The 20,391-nt window shown below is 39.9% G+C and overlaps 1 protein-coding gene across 1 annotated transcript; it reads right to left on the bottom strand.

Annotated features, from left to right (window-relative positions):
- Positions 1-251: 251 nt before the first annotated feature.
- Positions 252-18,930, bottom strand: LOC120548001 (myelin protein zero-like protein 2). The gene is made up of 4 exons (XM_039783880.1): positions 18,676-18,930; positions 5,657-5,826; positions 5,040-5,250; positions 252-3,662 (listed from the first exon to the last, which is right to left on the bottom strand). Exons 1-4 carry the CDS (start codon positions 18,728-18,730, stop codon positions 3,487-3,489), a joined length of 612 nt encoding a protein of 203 aa, XP_039639814.1. The 5' UTR covers positions 18,731-18,930; the 3' UTR covers positions 252-3,486.
- Between the last annotated feature and the right edge of the window lie 1,461 nt (positions 18,931-20,391).

Below are 20,391 nucleotides of genomic sequence, written 5' to 3'. Positions count from 1 at the left end.
CACACACACACACACGCATGCACACATTTTAGGTCTGTCAGTCAGTAACTAAAGCTGCACCCACAGGGATAGACTTTGATCAATGCACACAAATAGGCCCACACACACATGCACACACGCACACACACACACACACACACGCATAGATAGATAGATAGATAGAGTATAACATATTCATTGTCAAGAACATTCTCACCAACAAACAAGCAAACCCAGACTGCAGTCACAAAGGCGGGCATAAGCACATTAGACAAATTAAACAATGATTTACTGCAGTAATGCTTACAGGTAAACAAGTGAAAAACTATGCAGACAGGCACACCATAAGCACACAGCTGGAGGCCGTGCATTAAAGATAATGATGCATAATAAATGATGGATTACAAGATTCCTTTCTTACATAATATATGAATTTTCTCAAATATTTTCAAGTCATGTGTGATTATTTGTTTGTATTATTTCATTGGCCAGCTAGTGTCTGCCCAGATTACCTTTGTGTGGTGAAATTTTGACGTGACCCAATGTGGTAAACATTTAAAGGCATTTTTATTAGAAAATCTTTTTTCATTATATAAAAGCTCTATAACAAACACATACAGTGACTTTTTAAACAATGTGATAAAATACTTCTGGCATTATCTAAAAAATAAAAAAATAATAATCTATAAACATATTGCTCAGTATTACATCACAAGTACAAAATTCTGTCATAAAACGTAATAAAAACAGGTGTTACAATCAACTGTTAGTAGACATGATGCATTCACAGACACACAGAGAGAAAACATGCTCTCAAGGACATTTTGTAATCAAAGGGTTTTCAGATCTGACTCTGTGCGCCAACACAACACTCACGACAGGTTTGTGCATGTGGTTTCTCGCTAAGTGGTCAAGTATTTGGCCTTCAGACTTAATGACAGCAACATCACATTTATGCTTTTTTATCCAAGTAATCTGATGTGACATAAGCCCCTCAGTGTTCAGCTGGAGGATAAAACTGCTTTTAACAAGCGCTCTAAGACTGGCAGGTATTATGGCTGTGCATAACTGATTGAAATGCAAGACCTACATTATTCTTAATGACACTGAATTGTAAAACTATATGAAAGATGATCCCACAGATTCTACACGTTGATACTGTGCTAAGTCGTTTTGAGAAGGGTTTGCAAAAGTTAGGCACTCTCAAAAATGTAAAGGTCTTTATATGACTCATTATGACAGAAAACGTCCTCATTCTGACTACTTTCAGTTGCATTTTGCAGCTGATATTGCTACTGACTTCGCACACCTAACAAGATCCATGTCTAAGACAACAGAGAGTTATTGAGCACAAATTGTCCCACTGTCCCTTCAGGACAGTAGCCAAGTCAGCTTCTGGATGACAATGCCTCTCTTTTCCGAAGCCCTGAAGGTTAAATCGAACATTTCCTCCCCTTATATGGATATTCCTGGGCTCTTGCAAAAGTAAAGTTACACTACTTTTGATGTTGACCTGTTTCAATGACTTGATCATCATTGCTCTAATCTGTCTGTTCTTATTTGAAAACTTTGAAACAGAACTTTCAGTTTTTCTCCCATTCTTGATCAATGTGCTTGTTTTCGACACAACAGCAGCAGCAGCAGCAGCAGCAGTAGCAGCAGCAGTAGCAGCAGCAGTAGCAGCAGCAGTAGCAGCAGCAGTAGCAGCGCTTTTTTCATTTCGACTCGGCAGAACCATGGAAAGCAATCCACGTGTGCACTCTGGCCATCTCTCTAGTGAGCTTCCTGGTTGGCCTCAGTGTTTCTGAGTCCCTGTCTGTCCCCACATCCTCAGTCACAGTTGTAGTTGTCGTCGTCGTCACCTCAGCTCAAGCCTTTGTCCTCTGAGGAGCTTGATTCTTTGATGCTGCGGTCTGAGATCATGCCTTTCGAACTGCCAATCTCTATGGACGTCTCTGATAGGTAGAGGTGGACGGCCCTTAATGGGTGGCTGGGACACACAAGCACACAGAGAGGAGAGGGAGACATGCACCAGGGGGAGCAAGATAGCACACACACACACAGGAGCGGGATTTGAATTCATGCATGACACATTCATGAATTATTTATGTGCATGCATGTGCATAAGTCACACACAATGGGGACATGACAAAGACGAATAGACAACACAAACACAGCAGCCGGGACAAAGGGTTAGTGTCACACAGGTTTAAGTCGTTAAGTTGAGAGCGAAGATTGGATCGAAATCTCTGTTTACCCATCTGAATATGATTGGGGTAAAAATATATGCTTCCTTCGCCAACCTTTTCAATAACAGCTCTGGTTTGAAGTCTGAATAAATCTGATCAACCAAGATGAAAGCAAAACAGTCAACTTTTCCTTGAGAAGCTTGGCTTTTAACGTCTGGTGAATACAGTGAGTTACAGTATTGTAACACTGTGGTGATGGCAACTAGTTATGGCACATTTTACAGAGAGATCTGAAAACCCAAGAGAGAAACAGAAAAAAAGATACTTTTGACAAAACAGTGTATTGTTCAAAACAAACATTGGCCATTGGCTATGGGTTGGTAAAAAGATTTGCCACTTTGTCAATGAAATTTAGAATTGATATTGCATGTAAGTACTGTATGAAATGTCTGTTTCTACCAAGTGCTCTCCATCAGGTTTTGATTATTTGAGAGCATCTTGATTATTTCTGTCTCAACATCAGGTTAATAACAGCACATAATCTCAGAAATACAGCAATATAACTTCAGTAGTGAAACAAAAAAAAAAGAAAGGCACACCAGCATCCTCCTGTGGATTCAGAAGAACCACAGTAAAGTGGATCATACAGCTGATATATATGACCCTTGAAATGAGGGTTGATAGATACAGACCCTTGACATGTGTGGGGTTTCATAATGTTCCCATCATGTGGTGACAAATTTTCAATGGAAGTTAGGGAGGTGCTCATTCATTGTTCCACAGTTTCTATTGTTTGTTGAAGCAATATATCAAACATGTGGCTTGTACTGCTGTGGTACGTTTGGGTTTGAAATATATTAGTAGACAAGTAAACAGCAGGAATACACCATTGTTAAACCTCTACATCATCAAAACATTTACTTTAAACAGGAAATGTGCTTGGAAGCCAGATTAGGTGAACAGGAAAAGATGAACTGATAAAACTGTTGTTTCTCTCCAGAAATGAAAGGCACACGGTGATATCATGAAAGCTACACAGTAGTCTGGCTAAAGTTCTGTATCTACAGCTTCCTATACAAAGAAACATTCCCAATTTATCTCTGGTTAATGACAGCTGTTCATCAACTAGTCAAGGTTTGGGATTCAAAGACTGCGGTGGAGAGGAAGGAGGAAGTAAAAAACATCCAGTAGAAAAAGAGCTGGGCCCAAGAAGGAGCGCCACATGCCCCGAACCCCAGAGTTAAAAGGAGAGTGAGAGAGGAAGTGTGTGATTCTTCTGTTCCTCTCTCTATCCCCCTGTTCTGTCTTTCTCTTGGTCTTACCACACAGTGGGGTCTTTTCTCTCTTTGCGGGGAGCCTCCTCATTCCCTTCCCGCTCTCCCTGTCTCCTCTTCTTGCACCGCCTGCAGTACACAATGATGATGAGGAGAATGACCACAGCAGCAATACCGCCCCCGATGGCCAACGCCAGAAGGAGAAGTTGGGATAAAGAGGCTGTAGGTGAGAAGGACATACAGGAATGCAGACTGAGTGTGCTTGCTTGATAAAATCCAAAATAGCAACACTGCTCAAAGACATTGTTCGTTTGTAACTGTGTGTCTGTTATAAGCTGTTATTATTACAAAAGCATATTTTCATCTTTAGAGATGTCAATGGTGTGGGCATAGGGATGGCAAGTCAGTCTGGCTGTCAGACGGCACACAGTCATGGCCCCCAGGGGATGAAGATGACTTTGTTGAATCCTTAACCTTTCATCACCTAACATTTTTGGCTTTTAGTGAAATGTCTTTTACAACTACCACATGGATTGCCATGATATTTAGAACAGATATCCATGGTCCCCAGAAGATGAATCATACCAACTTGCCACCTTGAAATTCACATTTATGGTTTGAAATATTTCAAAAACTATTGGATGGATTGAAAAAAAAAAATCATTTGTGGTACCCAGAGGATAAATCCTACAGATGTGTTGATTCCCTGACTTTTCCTGTAGTGCCTGCAGTGGGTCTATGTTTCCACTTATCCTGTGAAATATCGCATCATCTGCTGGATGAATTGGTACTAAATATCCATGGTTCCCATAGGATGTATCCGAATATCGATTATTGGTTGATTGCAATCAACTTGTACACAGATTCATGTCCCACACAGGATTATTTGTAAAAACCTTACTGTATCTTCCTTAAGTACCATTATCAGGTCAAAAAGTCAATTTGTCCAATATCATTAGTCTCAACAGCACTTTATGCTTAGCGCTAATTAGCAAATATCAGCATGCTAACACGCTAATCTAATAGGGTGAACATAGTAAACATTATAACTGATAAACATGAGCATGTTGACATGACCATTTAGCTCAAAGCATCACTGTGCCTAAGCATAGCCTCACAGAGCCATTTGCTTACTGTAGACTCTTAGTCTTGTTCACATGTTGCCTGTTTCAATAGTTATACTAAAAGACAATATATAAAACAAGTAGCTCTGGTCAATAGTTCTGATTGTCTGGGTCACCAGGAAGCCAGAGTAAACTATCTAAATAATCCATCTCACAATTAAAAAATATTGATTTGATTTGATTATTCAATATGTCTGGAAAATTTGCATTATTTTCAATTAAAATGTGCCAATTCTATAGTAACTTTCATAGCAAACAACATACGTTCTAAGAATAATGAATCCTATCGAGGACTTTCACTGAAATGTAAACATATTTTCCTTTGCTTCATGTACTTTTGCTGTCCTCTCTTATTTGGCATTTCAGCAAGCGTTAAAATGATGTGGATTTTTTCAGAGGCAAAGAAAAAAACACAAATATATTCATGATACAGTATACAAAGAAATATTTTATCTGACAATCAAAGTGCTGACCTGTGGTGACGACATGGAGTCGAATTTTTCCAACTGTGCCGTGGACATCCGGTGGATTCTTGACCTGGCAGATGTAAGTGCCGTTGTAGGTGAACTTGACCTGTTGAAGTATGATGGAGGCGTCGCGACCCATGACATCACCGGCCCAAACGACACGTTTCCTGAAAGGGCCCTCTAAGGGAGGGTATGGTTTCTGCTGATAGTGGAACACCTAAAAGTGAAAATTGATGGGTAGATTTGGTTGGAGCAATAATGGATTTGATTGGTTGGATTGTCACAGATAGAAAGCCATACCCAACAGAGTCTGGAGAAAGAAAGTATTTTATTCTCACAGAGAAAGAAAGATAAGACATAAACCCCGGCCTGCTGCATCTTTTTCTCTCTATGCTCAATATGCACACACACACACACACACACACACATACACACACACACATACACAGGCTGGCTCGGACGCTCTGTAATGAGTCGCATGACTCATAGACTCCTCTCTCTGTTGGCTATGGGGGTGGATGCTCCCTGACACAGTGAGGGAGGTTTGAGGTTTGATTTCACTTTCTCGCAAACACAGAGACACACACACACACACACACACACACACACACATACTCACTCACCGACTCTTCTTGGTCTAGATTGAGGGGTCTGAAGCTCCATGAGATGACGATGGCGTTGGGGTTGATGGGAGAGGAACTCTGGAATGTGCACTTCAGGCGAACATCCGTCCCGTTGACTGCCTCCACATTCCCAGATGTGTATATACGCATCCCGCTAACCTGCAGCACGCCTGCAACATTTAAAACATATGGCACAGCAGCAGAGTTTACTTTAAAAAGCAGAATGCATGGCATACAGAGCCAAATCGATACTTAGATCAATGTTTTTTTTAAACAAACCTACATATACAAAAATGCAATGCAACAGACAGTATGAATTCACCTTCATCCGTAAATTCCTGCCTAGTGAGTACATACAATGCACCCAGTGACCCTACCTCTGCCTACGCAGTGCTGCTGCAAGAACAATCACTATGTTGTCACTCTAGCTGTATTAGATACATATATTACAGTTTATGCTAAAATCCCACAGATTGGTCCAAATGCTGAAAGTATGACATTTGATCTGCGAGTGAGTCAGTAAGTGAACATCTGCTTTATTACATCCTGAAAGTCCAAACTGATTTTAGATCAGTAGACCAAATCTGTGACATTTAATGAATAATAGCCACTTAAGCTACAGTACTGCAGCTGAGACAGGGCTGAAATTGAGAGTCTGCTGTATATTATATAGATATGGACTATATCAATCTTTACAGTACGTGGTAGACCTATTAGATGGAAAATGAATGGACTGGAAGAGTGGAGAGGGATATTGGCAACAATTTGGCTCTTCAACAGAATGATGGATGGAGCTCCCTAGAATGGCGTTAGCGCTGACACACACACGCATACCATGCACCGGCACACACATACACTGTCTACGACAGAGACATGCTTAATGCTGAGCTCCTGTCTGGCAGCCGGTCAACATCACATCAGGAACCAGCCGATCACGTCTCCCTCTTCACGAGATTGCAGTCTCTTGTTTATCGAGGTAGATCCAACCTTATGCTAGGGCAACCCAGTGAGTGTGCGTGTAGGAGTCTAAGTCTCTGTGGAAGTTTATGTACAGACTGTCTAGTCCAAAATTACCTGGTCTATTTATAAAAAAAGAGCTCTATATACCCTAGTAATATCAGGAGCCATGTCTAGCCTTATTAAAGCCAATGCCCACGCACACAGCAAACCGTCAGACTGTAGCCATAGTTCTCAGTGCAAAGACTCCATATGAGCACCCTGCAGAACGAGCCAAACACTTGATGAGAGACCTGGATACTTCAATCTGACAGAGGAGCTGTCTGTGACACGCCTCATCCCAGGCCTCAGTTTTATATATGAAATAATTTTTTTTTTTTGATGTAATCAGGGTTATGCTGTAGTCTGATGTAAAATGCATGAGATGTAACCTCGAGCTGTCAATTATTATATTATTATTATTATTAATGGACTCAATACTTGCAGCCATTTGCCATTGCTTACTATGATTGAATTATATAATATATATAATATATACAATATTTAGGATTTTAAATGATTATAAACCCTAAAAAGATGGATTAAGCTTTATTCTGCTATTTAAAATGTGAATTAAGTGACTTGAGGTGGGTTTGCCCTCTATTGAATGGCAGTAAAAGGCTTCAGGCATAGGAGTAAGAAAAGTTCAAGGAAGGAAAATTGAACCATAATGTTACTATGGGGAAATGTCAGCAGGGGCTTGGCTACTTAGGCGGCATTTTCTGTTCCTTATCACTCTGGAGAGAGTTTCCTGTGGGCTGGGATAAGAGAGTGGAGTGACCAGACCCCCCAGTATTATAAAACAGACAGGCCTCTCTCTCATCGCTGGGCCCTGACAGCGCTCTAACAGCCTAATGTTTTTTTTAAATGAGCCTGATGACACCTGGGAGGAGTAAGCAATACAGACACTACAAGAAATGTCCATCTTTCAAAATTGTCTAGTCTTTTTTCAGACAGAAAATTGTATTTTTATTGAATGAAAACACACGTTATTGTAATGAGATTGCAGGATATGCTTGTTTTGGAGGTTTTCTGCATCAGTATCTTGAAAATATGCCTCAACTTGCATCGATAAACAACAACTTTTATATTACAGAATAATGCTTTGATGGATGGACTTCAAAGGGAGCAAGCCTCCTCTTCAACCTTTCTCTCGCTTTCTCCTCTACCTGGCAGAGTGTATGGAGCCACTGATGTTAGTGGATTAAACTGCCTGTGTTTAGGATATTCATTATGCAGATAACATCAGTGCTGGCTGTATCAGTACAGCCAGTAATAACTCCCTTCCCGGTTTGACTGTGTGTGTGTGTGTGTGTGTGTGTGTGTGTGTGTGTGTGTGTGTGTGTGTGTGTGTGTGTGTGTGTGTGTGTGTGTGTGTGTGTGTGTGTGTGTGTGTGTGTGTGTGTGTGTGTGTGTGTGTGTGTGTGTGTGTGTGTGCGCATGCGTTTGTGAAAACAAAGCCGAGGAGTCCGAGCCACCAGGTAAAGGTCTTATACTCCATATTTCATATGAAGGTTGACAAAGAGAAAGAGGGGAAATGGAGGAGGGGAGGAAGAGTTGAAGAAGAAAGTATTTCAATTGCATGTCTCACACAAATGACCACCACTCCTGATAACAAACATGTGCCCTATTTCAAACTAGGAATACATTTTTTTTTTTATTTAGAATAGCAGTGTTGGTCAGTCGATAGATTCCTCAATGTGGTCAACAACTGTTGGATGCATTCCCATGAAGTTTTGTACAGACATTCATGGTCCCCAGAAAATCAAACGGTGATTCCTTGACATTTCATCTAGCGCCACAATGAGTAGGTTTTGAGTGTAATGTCTTATCAACTATTAGCTTGATGGCCACCCCATTTGGTTCAGACATCCATGTTCCAAAAACTTGTAATCACTTTGGTAATCCCTAAACTTTTCATATAGTATCATCATCACATTAATGTACATATATCACATTAAATAGCTGCAAAACTAATTCCCATCAGCCTCAGCTGTACTTTTGTTTAGTGCTAATTAACAAATGTTAGCATGCTAACATGCTAAATTAATAAAGGGAACATGGTAAATATATATATTTTTATTATATATTACAATATTATATAGTAAACAATGTTAACATTGTCATTGGGGTGCCGACCTCTAGCCCACCCAGTAGAGTGTGTACCCCATAGCAAATCCCACAATTTTTACTTGATAAAATAGTTGATTTGTATCTGATTTCGGTATAGTGCAAATGAAAGGTTAACTGAACAATATGTCTAAATGCCTGTTTAAACAGCATGCTGAAATGATTCATCAGGAGAGAAAGCAAATCCTCCAGGCCGTAACACCTAATTTATGAATTTCTTCCAATTTACAGCAATTTAAATTTCTTTCAACAAGAATACAATTAAAACACTTTCAACTACGCTGTCCTTTGATGCAAGCTGAGCTGATTAAGAATTAAGGTTAATTAGGCCTTTTTGAAAGCAGAATGAATATTAGCAGAACGACAGAACATTTAGGGCTATGTACAGTGCCTCAATTACAGTACTAATTTGTCCCTGCGGCTAAAAGTACATGATCACTATTTAATCGGTCATTAGCAGGCACTAATTGCTGAGGAGGATGCATGCCATTACATGAGTGAAGTGCAGAATTTTACTCATTTAGAGAAATTGAGACAAGAGATAAACAAGCAGAAATGAGAGAGTGAGTGAAGTGATGAAAGACCAAGAGCAGAATGATTGAGTAGATGAAGGACTGAGTGCTGTATGGATGGAGTAAGAGAATACCAAAATGATGAGAAATGTATTTCTCCACATGATTGCTTTCTGTAAGGAGGAGATAAGATAAGTGTTGTTTGCTTGTTTGTCTGTCCATTCTTCTACTCTGGCATGTCTGTCTGTCTAGTCCAAGTTGCTTGTTTGTTCATGTCTAAACATCCTGCCGGACTATGCTGACCACACCCAGCATCCAGACACAGAGAGAGAGCTTTCATGGCTTGTTAAGATGGAGCTATGTACCCTACAGAAAAGGGAAGGGCCAGAGTGCATACAAATATATGAGGAGTTCATTCTAATTATGTTTAAAATATGTGCACATGCACAGGTTACTCGCTGTTGGCACAAGTCCACACACATTTTCTATTTGATGTACTACCGGTGTTGGCATTAGTCCATAATATCTGTCAATATGTCCAATATATCACAACAAAGTGAACTTGCTGAAACTTTAATGCACTTGTTTCTATCTGTCAACACTACTTGGTACAATCTGCACTGGCCCACTGGCCTGTCTGAAGCCAAAGAGGGAAAATACTTTCAACTACTGTAAAATAATTAAACCAAGCCCACTCGAGTGTGATTAGGTATGCTTGGCTTGGCAGTCATCCCAAGATTGTAAAAAAGCATTCCAAAGAGGCACAAAAATATCAAGTAGTGTTTGACCTGCCCATATAATATTGCACACAATGTCAAAGAGTGCAGGCAAGGCAGGTTTCAAACTGCATAACCTCTACCATGCTTTATAATGTCTTTAGTCTCACGTTGCCAGATGTAGTGTATGCATATGCTGTCGGCTATTTTCTTTTAATATTTCAGCTGTCTTGTTTTAAAACAAGAATCCTGTAAAAAGGTCTTAATTGTGCACTTGATGGCTAGATACATGATGTTGTGCTAAAAGACCCCAGGAGAGCTCCCAGGAAAAAAGTCTTCATCCTCCCCAGTTTATGATCTATGAAGAATGGTAATACAGCAATGTCAATGCAGCAATGTTCTTGCTTTACAATGTACAGCTAGTTAGTATCATATGTATGATAGGTTTGGATTGATGTTTTATTGTTTACATTTTCAAACAGTACGTTTTCACTTCTAACATTACAAGAGAAAAGGCTTCAAGATGAGGAATGTGTGTATCTCCGGTAATGAGTTTGTTTGGTGTTGTTGGAGTATAAACTTCCCCATATCTACAAAAGAGCAGAGCTGCTAAATCTAACAGCATCCAGGACCAGCTTAGCCTAGAAATCTAGACCCTAGTGGCAGCAAATTTATTTTGCAGCCAGGGGGGTCTAGGCACTCTCCGTTGGCTTGCGAGCTGGAAAAAACAAATTCTGGTCAGGCCAATCACATCGTGTATAGAGTCGGTGGGCGGGCTTATGGCTGCTGCTGCTGCTGCTGCTGCTGCTGGGAACAGTGGTCTTCTGGAAGACTTGGAGTTAAGCTTTTCTTTGAGAAAAGAACAAAGAACGGCACTGAAATCATTCTTAAAAAAGGAAGATGTGTTCAGAGTTTTGCCAAAAGTTTAATCTATCAACTAGCTTCGCTACCTTCTTCGTTGCAGCGCTATCCTATTACGTGCAGAGGGAATTTGAAAGACAGCCATTTAACCCGCCCCTCGGGTTGAGCCCTGTCAATGGTGAGTTCCCAGACCCAACATCTTGATGTGGGTCTGGCTTGTCAGGCTAGGACCAGCTTTCACACACTGGGCAAATACTAACAGTGGATGTGCTATAGTTAACAGGGCACAACCTGTAGCCCCACAAATGAGTTAATGAAATGCTCCTTGGCCTTAAAGTGACACTCAGTTACATCTGTATGTAGTAAGCTACTTAGCCGAACATGCTAATGCTAGCAGCTCATGTTAGATCAAATAAACACACTGTTTATTCCGTTACTTACACTTTTGCTTTTGTGTTTTTGGTTTTAGAAAGGTAAAAAAAGAAGCACCCTCCAATCTTCGGATATGTTCTGCATCAAAAAATTATAATTTCTTCTTCGGACAATATACCTTTAAACCACACTTTACTAAAATCTCTTAACAAACAACAACAAACAGAACTGTCTCATGAGATTCATTATCGTTGCCAATGGAGGTTTTTCTAAAACATTAGCATTTTCAGGCCAGCCTGGGTGTGTTTCACACTGCCGAGAGGCATGCTTGGTACACTGAACTCTTGTCATAACTGTAAATATTTTCTTTGAATATCTTAAAAACAATCCACAGAATGAACAAACTATGATTGCCTTATTGAAAAATCCAAATCTTTGTCAATGTTTTCCTGTCGACTCGTCTTGAGGGATTTTTGATGCAGTTGCTCATAAATATGCTGATTTATAAACAGCAAAGGGACAACAGAGGGAACCGGGCTGTTTTTAGTCAAAAGTAGTAATATCAATGATCAGACAGTTCATCCATGGGGATACCAATCACTGTTTAAGTCCTTTAGTGTAGACCTGGTCTTTCCATTGGCCAAGAGGATGTCTTCTTGGACTTCAAGAGAATGGAGCAAACACTGCAGGAGAAATCAAGCAGTTGGCAAGACTCTGAATCAGGAAATTGGTTTCATTACATTATTTCCTTGACGGTGTGTGTTTGTGCCTTTCCTCTCTTCATTATGGCTCAGAAACAAAGGGACCACCGAAGGAAACCTGAGTCTCTGTTGCACCGGTTTTGGAGGAAACACTTAGGAAAGGACCAAACACACAAAGAGCTCAGTGGGTTACAAAGAGCCTCTTCTCTCCTTTGTGAGAGGTTTCATAAGCCCCGTTTGGTTTTCTTATTAACAAGGCCTGTCTTTCATGCAGGGCTGGACTGAGGGCTGGGAATAGCAGGTTCAGGTAACAGTGTGTTCACAGAGGAGGAAGACACAGAATTGAGGAGTGTAAGTGTTGACTGGTGTAATGGGAGGGAACCCCTGAGATGGACACAACTATATGTAACATACCATGCTGCCCATTCTCTCTATGCCGGTTCCTGTTCATTCCACTTAGTAATGAGCATGCAGTGGTGCCAAAAAGCAAATACAATACCAAAGGTATGTTTTTTTTTGTTCTGGGGTTGTTTTCACGGTTTGGGCCCCCTAGTCCCAGATTAAGGAAATATTTATGCTACAGCATAACATTAAATGTGTACAATAGTGTGCTTGTGTCAACAGTTTGGGGAAGGTCTTTTCCTGTTTCAACATGACGATGCATTAGTGCACAAAGCCAGGTTCATAATGAAATAGTTTCCCCAAGAAGAAACTGACAGTACTGCACAGAGCCTTTGGGATGAAGACCCACTGCAAACCAGGTCATATCGTCTACTGCTGTTAAAGCAGTAGATTTATGCAAACAGTTTTTGCAAGCTATCACATATAGGAGTAATATTTAGATATCCACATTGTGGCCATGTAATGTACGATGAAAGTTAACATGTGCGCATACCACAGCATAAGTACTAAGTCTCGCTCTCTTCTCTTAACACTACATTTAGTCCTTATCTGTAAAATCTGCTTTCTGATTTTATAATTTTTAGTCGTCAGTATGTGACGATGTTGGGAATGAGGACGGGTTGGTTCTGTTAAAGGAGTTTGACTTTCTGCAGGTGGCGCTGTTTTAATTTCATTCGTGGCGACTATCTTTGCTCATGCCTACTACTCCAAATGAAGCTGAAGTATGAAATGTTTCATTCACTACCAGAGAGATGTACCAGACGCCGAGTGTTTGGAGCAGCATATCTAAAAGCTTTCATTAACGTGATTTATGGGGAATCACTCCTTGTTAATAAAGGCAAAAAAACAGACATTTCATGTATGACAATGTCACAAATTGCTATGTAGATACTGCATTTCTTATTCTTAATCTTAATTGCTTTTAACCCTATAGACAAATGAACGGTAAACTTTTTAGTTTTGTAGAAAACTACACAAATGTGTTTGAATACACTGTAAAGGTCAGTCCAAACACAGACCAAGCATCAATCTCTTTTTCTAACTCTTTCTTCCTCTGCTTCTTTTGCCCCCCTCCTGCTTCCTCCAGGCCATTTGTAATTCATCAGGCGACCAGAGGAAATGTTTAGTGGGTGAGTGAGGATAAGAGTTTAATCCATCAAACCTCTTCCACTCCCACCTCACAGCTGACTCAACAACTTCTCCCTGGGATTACAAACTCCTGAGGGGGGGGGTCCAACACGTACGTTTCGATTCAACACACCCACAGGCTTCTGTTGTAAGGACAGTCCAACCCTCAAAAGACAACCACATATTTGCTACAACACTAGTCTAGCCGTATGTTTAGTCTCCTGCAATGGTATGAGTCAAACTGAATCCAGTCCCACTGTGACTTCCACCTCTGTTCCTAAGCAGATGAATAGTTAGCAAATGACATACACAGACCATAAACACTGTGAAGGAGGTAGAGGCCTCTGCTCTTTGCTTTCCACCTTAAAGGGGCACGCTACCAATTTCACAAATAAAATTCTACCCAGCCTGTAAAAAAAATTAGTAATTTCATCTGTGGCTCTGAAGGAAGCTTTTTTAAAAGCAATACTACAACTTTTGGAAGACAAAACAACAAATTTTTCTTCTTACAAATGAATGCCAAGTTGTATTATTAAACACACCCTTTATCTATACACTAACTGTAAGCCACATTTTCAGTCGTTTATCTCACCTTAATCTAAATTAATCCAGCTGTCGATAACGGCAGCGTAACAGCTTGCATTTCCCTTATGCTACACGTGTAAATGCAACCCAGAGCGTATTGTTTTTCACTTCAAGTCTATGTTCTTCTGTTCTACATGTGTAACTGCAGTGATTGTACGCTGGGCTCTGATCGCTGCCAAAATGTGGGTGACCTACACTCAATCCTGCACCTGAACACATCCTCTGTATACCCAGATGGAGCACTTAAGCTGCTGCCACTCTGCTGCTGCACATGCTATGCCTCCTGTGTAGACATGGTGTTAGGGGTTTTGCTGCTACTGCCGCAGGCCTTGTATGACCCAATGACCAGTAGCTTTTAGTGGCTAATGTACGCTTATACAAACTTTAGATAGATATTGCTGTGTAACTGTAACGGGAATTATTAAGTTAGTTCACTGATTTTGTGACTCCTCTCTAAATTTCAAATTAGTCAGCACCGAGTTTGAAAGAGAGACGGAATAGGTAACAGATATTAAAAAAAGAAGTAACCACCGTAACTGGCCTCCATGCTGCTTACTACTGTTTACTAAGAATCCCACTTGTAGTAACTTTCTTTGTATTCCTTCCCCATGTAGCTACTGTATATAACCAAAGACAGAAAGTGGCTAAACATTGGACTGCTGCGCTATATTTGCAAATGTGCCAGAGGTAGCCTGAACTCACACCAAAACCAGAAAAGTTGTATATGTTAGTCACACAGGCTTCAACGGAAATTAATGAGAGGGAACATTTAAATTTACAAGTTGGACCAGACATCCTGTCCTTCACCTCTCCCAACCCCTTCTCTCCTCAATTTACACTCTCATTTATTTAAATAAAAGTACAGTCACTGTCAGATGCCTCTCTGACTCTTTCAATATACAGTAGAGTAAATGTATTTAAGTCAGCATTTTAAATAACAATGGCTGGATATACCTGAGTACATATGAAAGGTAGCCTACTAAACAAGGAAAAAGGAAATTAATTCTATCATCATGACTCTGCATATAATCACACATGATTTAACTGATGGTAAATAATTATAAAATTGGCTTCATGCAGATCAGATGACTCAGAAAGAACAGCTGATATTCTGTTGATTTATGCCGTATTCCGTAAACCTACAGAAGGTGTTGCTTTAGCTGGAAGATCTAGGTGTTTACCGTAACTCTAAACAGTCTTGAGAACGAGCAACTAGCCAACAGAGTGTGTAAGAATGTGACTACACAAACAGGACTCCGTGCTCACAAATATGCAGTAATTGCATTTGCACAGCTTCAGATAAACACTGAACATGTGAGTGTGCACAAGGACTCAAACCTCGGATGAACCTGCAAACATTTTCAATTTAGTGAGAAATATGAGTAATCCCTGTTAACACTTGGAGCACAGTCTTCTGGTCTAAACATTACACAGGGAATGCCTTGCCGTCACACGCAAACACTTCACAGATGTGCCCTAAGCCCACTGTCTCAGCGATTGGTTTGCATACAACCATGTCATTGTTAAGTATTTGTATGGTTTCTCCCTCTCTTATTCACCCATGTACCTGTGTGTTCCTCTTGGTATATGTGTATTGCTGTCTGTGTTGTATTTCAAATTGTATTTTATGTCATTTAAACTGTATGCATTTCTAATGTATTTTATTTTCTAGCCCTCTATCCTTTTCCCTAAGTGTATATGTATTATATTGTATATAAGAATCTGTTCTTAATGACTTGCCTGAAAAATTAAAGGTGAAAAAAAACTCTACAGACCCCTAGGCAATCCTGTCAACCCAACATTAAGGCCAGACGTCCTCCTAGGTGTGTCAACACAGTACATTGACTTATTATTGTGGCAAGATTAGAGATGCAGTGGCAAAGAGATCCCAGAAAAACAGATACAAGAGTCTGCTTGTCTACTGTAAACCTGATAGAGCTCAACTGAACCATAAACAAGCAGCGTACGTCTCTGGTGTGTGTCCAAGTGTGTATCCTAAACCTGTAAATCAGGACAGGTTGTCACACGTCAACATGTGAGAATGTCAGACTTGTGCTTGAAGAAGAAAATGTTAGAGGAAGACAAAGGGAATTAAAGTAAAGCCCAACAATAAAAAAGATGAATGTATCATCAACAGCAGGGGATGAAAAAAGATTTTTAGCCTCCTGTCTGTGTTTGATGGAGAAATTAGAGTAATCTGGTCTAAATTGTTTAAAATAATCTAGTATTTATTTTCAGTGTGTTTCCTTTTCTAATTAACCAGTGTGTGTATGAGTTGTTATTTTGCTTCTGGGTATTTTAAATCTAAGTGATATATTTAAATGTAAGCTGGGGGAGACAGACCAAACCACACAACTGACAGTAGACACCAGCAACAGAACATTGAACATTGTTTGACTGATTTACTTTTCTGAAAGTTCAAAAACCTAAATGTCTATATATATATATATATATATTATATGTATATATATATATATATATATATATATATATACCTATCGATCTTTCTACCTATCTACCTATCTATCTATCGACCCTGTCTTGCAAAGGGGTCCTGTATCAAAAATCTAGTTTTAAGACCCTTTATGACTGTATACTGTAATACTGTATTTTATATAAACTTGGAGGTGAAATAGTACATACTCAAAGCACAAACCAATGTTTGCCTGGGGCCCCACAACAGTTATAACAGCCATGGTTCATCATTTCGAAAGCATATTAACATTTTAAAGGGACATATAACAAAAGAAAAACTGTTCCTGAAAACTATGCATGTTGCAGTAGCTCACATGTTTTTGGTGTGAGCAGCTGTTCTGCCTTTATTCTGACTATTGTGGTGGTGGACTGTGCTGTGCCTCTGACTCCATTAGACTCATGAGACACAAGAACTGTTCACTGATCCTGTTTGACATTGCGCACCTCACAAATATAAAAAGTCCAAATCTGGTAATGATCACCATATGTTCTAGAAAGAAATTCCATTCTGGTGCTGTGAAAAGCAAAAACATTGCTCCCAAAAGTATGTTGTAAATAACGATTTATAGGTGTTTTTTTTACGTAAACTCCTGCCAAACACACTTCACAAAATACCCAAAAGAGTATCTTCGAAATCAATGAAGGATTTAAACCACCGCAACACTTGTTGCGATTATATTTGGATCAGAATAAGCAGCAAGTATGCAAAATGAACACTAAATGTTTTTTTATCAGAGTAATGCATGTCAAAACAGTGGAGGGGTAATGGGTAAATATGGTGTGCTGCTTTAGCATACCTGAAGGGAGGAAGAATTGATAAGAGGGAATCGTGAATCAGAGCTATTGTTTACACATTAATAATTGCAATTTTACACTATACATGTCCCATTAATTTGACATGAGTCTGCTGGCTTGTTTCATCTCACCGTGACATTTTGCCAACACAATAAAGCCAAAGGCAATACAAGTCATTGCAAGTAACAGATATCAGATGCTGCTTAGCTGGAATCAGGTCCAACATGTTTTCCCCGCATGCGGTTATTTGATTATCTATCCCTCTATATCCACGCAGTATATTCAGTCATCCTCCTGCTCTGCCTGTGACTGTGTTATAACTTATGACTGATCTGCAGGCACATGTTCCTTGTAAACATAAGCTTACTACTATAGGGAATCCCTCATGGTGCTTTGGCAGTTGATGGGCATGTTCAATCAATATAATCCACTCAACTGGGATGGACACAGATTACTTCAAGGTTAAACAACCTGGCGTCTGTTGAATGAATTGCCACTGATATGCCAATTCGTGATATTAAAACATGTTCCATTAGCCGTGCCATTACAGCATTTAGATGGGAGCAGCTATACCAATCGGATATCTATTAGTGTTTATTCCCATGGCTGTGTTATACGGAAAGCAGGCGGATTTATCTTCAGCAGGCCACTTCACAGTCTCTGTAAAAGTAAGCACGGATGCACATTAATAGGCAGGAAAGGAGTGAAGGTTGCATAAAAGCAAAACACAATGCGGCCAGGAATTGACGCCGGTAAAAGCTTACTGCAAAGTCATTAAAAGTGGTTGCCCGCTTATGACTCTTTTATAGTTATATAAAGTTCTTCACGGTGCCACTGAGCCAAGTTCTCCACCTCACAATGACGCACGACAGGCGCGCAGAGGTGGAAGTTAGGGGTCCCTGCGGAGCTTTTACTAATGGACCATCAGGATGTTTTCTTTTACTTTGAAACTCGATTGTCGGGAGCGTCTCTAAACGACCATCCTGTTATCTTAAGGTCACTCTGTGATGTGAAAAAGTACTGGCAATGAACAGTACTTTTGGAAACCAGATCTAAAATACCAGTTATAGGCTAGTTTTAAGATGCAATCTCAATGTTTTTAATTGTTGGAGACTATTTAAGTAAGGCTCCCAGGAGGATATAGCAATCGAAACAATGTGTTATTGATTGAGGATCTTTGACGATTGATTACAAAACGTAAAAATTAAAAAATATAGACTATAGCTTGGATACATCACACTACACTGTATCATGCCGAATGCAAATAAAGAGTTGAAGAACACCTCACAATAACTAAAAATCACCTTTAGCTCGTTTTATCCACTCACATTAAACTGGATTCTCACCTGAAGCTGCGAGTCCAGACAGGACGGTGAGGAAATAGACCCCTTTTACGCACATTGGATGGACGGCAGGCTGTCCGATAACCAAGAGACCAGGAGTCAACTAACCCACTGAGACTCACAATGACTTGAAACCCCCGGCCGATACGTCTGTGAATCCCCTTTTGAGAGGGATAAAAAAAATAAAGTTATGCTGAGTCCTCTCCTCCACCTTGTCTCTCCAAAGACGAGTCCCAACTCGCCGCTGCCCTCATACATTTCGTTTCAGCACCCTCCCACCTTTTCACATTTCGGGCGGAGTAACAAAGTCATCCACTCTCCTGGCCGCCTTCTTATCCGTCTCTCTCCCATGTTAAACCCAAACCGGGTACATCCTTGAGGCTCACATAACCTGTTCTGCTGCTGCGTAAAACACGTTCACATGTGTAGTTCCATACCAAAGCTGTTGCGCAAACACATTCGTGTTATGGTGTGTAGATACCATTGCATAATCTAATTATGATCGAATGTTTTGTAATCTGATGTTTCAGGACACAAATTACAACTTGAAATGTATAGCCACGCTCTGCGCTAAATGTGAGCAATGTGTAAGCAACATTGCTCATTAGGCCTACAGCTAAACAAGAGGGCCCTGTGACAATGTATTTGATATTAAACCGTTGTCTTGCCATCCTGCTCATTTATCTCTGGTCATTTTGTGGAACACACACAAACCATTCAGGTGAGGAGATATTTTGTAATTTTCATTTGTCAGAGTAATTTTTCTTGTAGGTTGTAGGTTCAGGGGCTTCGGACTGGGGGTAAAACCGATTCTGATTACCAGGGCCCAAGGGGAGAGAGGGCCCTTGAAAAGTCTGGAATATATTTTATTTCACCTGGATATTTTCATTTCCTAATTAAATTAAGCATTCGCATGTGAAATGTAAAGTGTAAAGTTAGCTTTATTGAATAATTACAAAATATCTAAGGTCTCACCAAACCTTTTTAAAACCCCCCAAATGGTTTAGTCCATCTGCATGCATTTTGTTGATTTCAGTTGAACGTCTGGCGGAGCGCAAACTTCTGCTGTAGAAATGTCTTTCTCAAAGAAAGCCAAATCAGGCTACCAAAAAAGAAAGGAAAGACAGGAGAAGGAGAGAAAACAAAATGAGGGGAAACAATTGGTAACTGACTTCTTTTCAAAGAAAGGTGAGCACAAACTAAAAAACCAAATCCATGTCGCTAAACTGCTTGAATATCTCCGTGACTGTTAGTGCTAAAAACAAACTGAGACAACCCATATAAAGAGCAGACCATACACTTTCAAATGATAATTTGGTTATACATGTAATCTGAGGTAAAGGCTAAATAAATAAACTACACTAGCAATGCTGTTTGCATATAACACACCATTCTAATAGCCTAATTTAAAACATGTTTAATTTTAAATGAATAGGCTATAATGTCTATAATTAGCAATAATAGACTAATCAGAGTCATAGGTAGCATGGTAGCTCATCGGTATATACATATCATGTCAACATTTGTCAGATTCAGTAGAAGCAGATGTTAACATTGTAAACACATGGCCCTCAGTTTCAGAAACTGTCACAGCAGGGAGCAACAGACCCCTCATCCTCCTCTTTGGATTTGAGACAAGGTGAGCTTATCAAAATTAAAGCAAACCATGTTTAGCCATTTTGACTTAAAGGTGTTAAGTAACACTAACATCTTAATGTG

The sequence above is a fragment of the Perca fluviatilis genome, chromosome 2, assembly GCF_010015445.1.
Source record: "Perca fluviatilis chromosome 2, GENO_Pfluv_1.0, whole genome shotgun sequence".
Taxonomy (NCBI): domain Eukaryota; kingdom Metazoa; phylum Chordata; class Actinopteri; order Perciformes; family Percidae; genus Perca; species Perca fluviatilis.
Note: the sequence above shows the minus strand (reverse complement) of the source record. Positions and strands in the feature narration are given on the sequence as shown.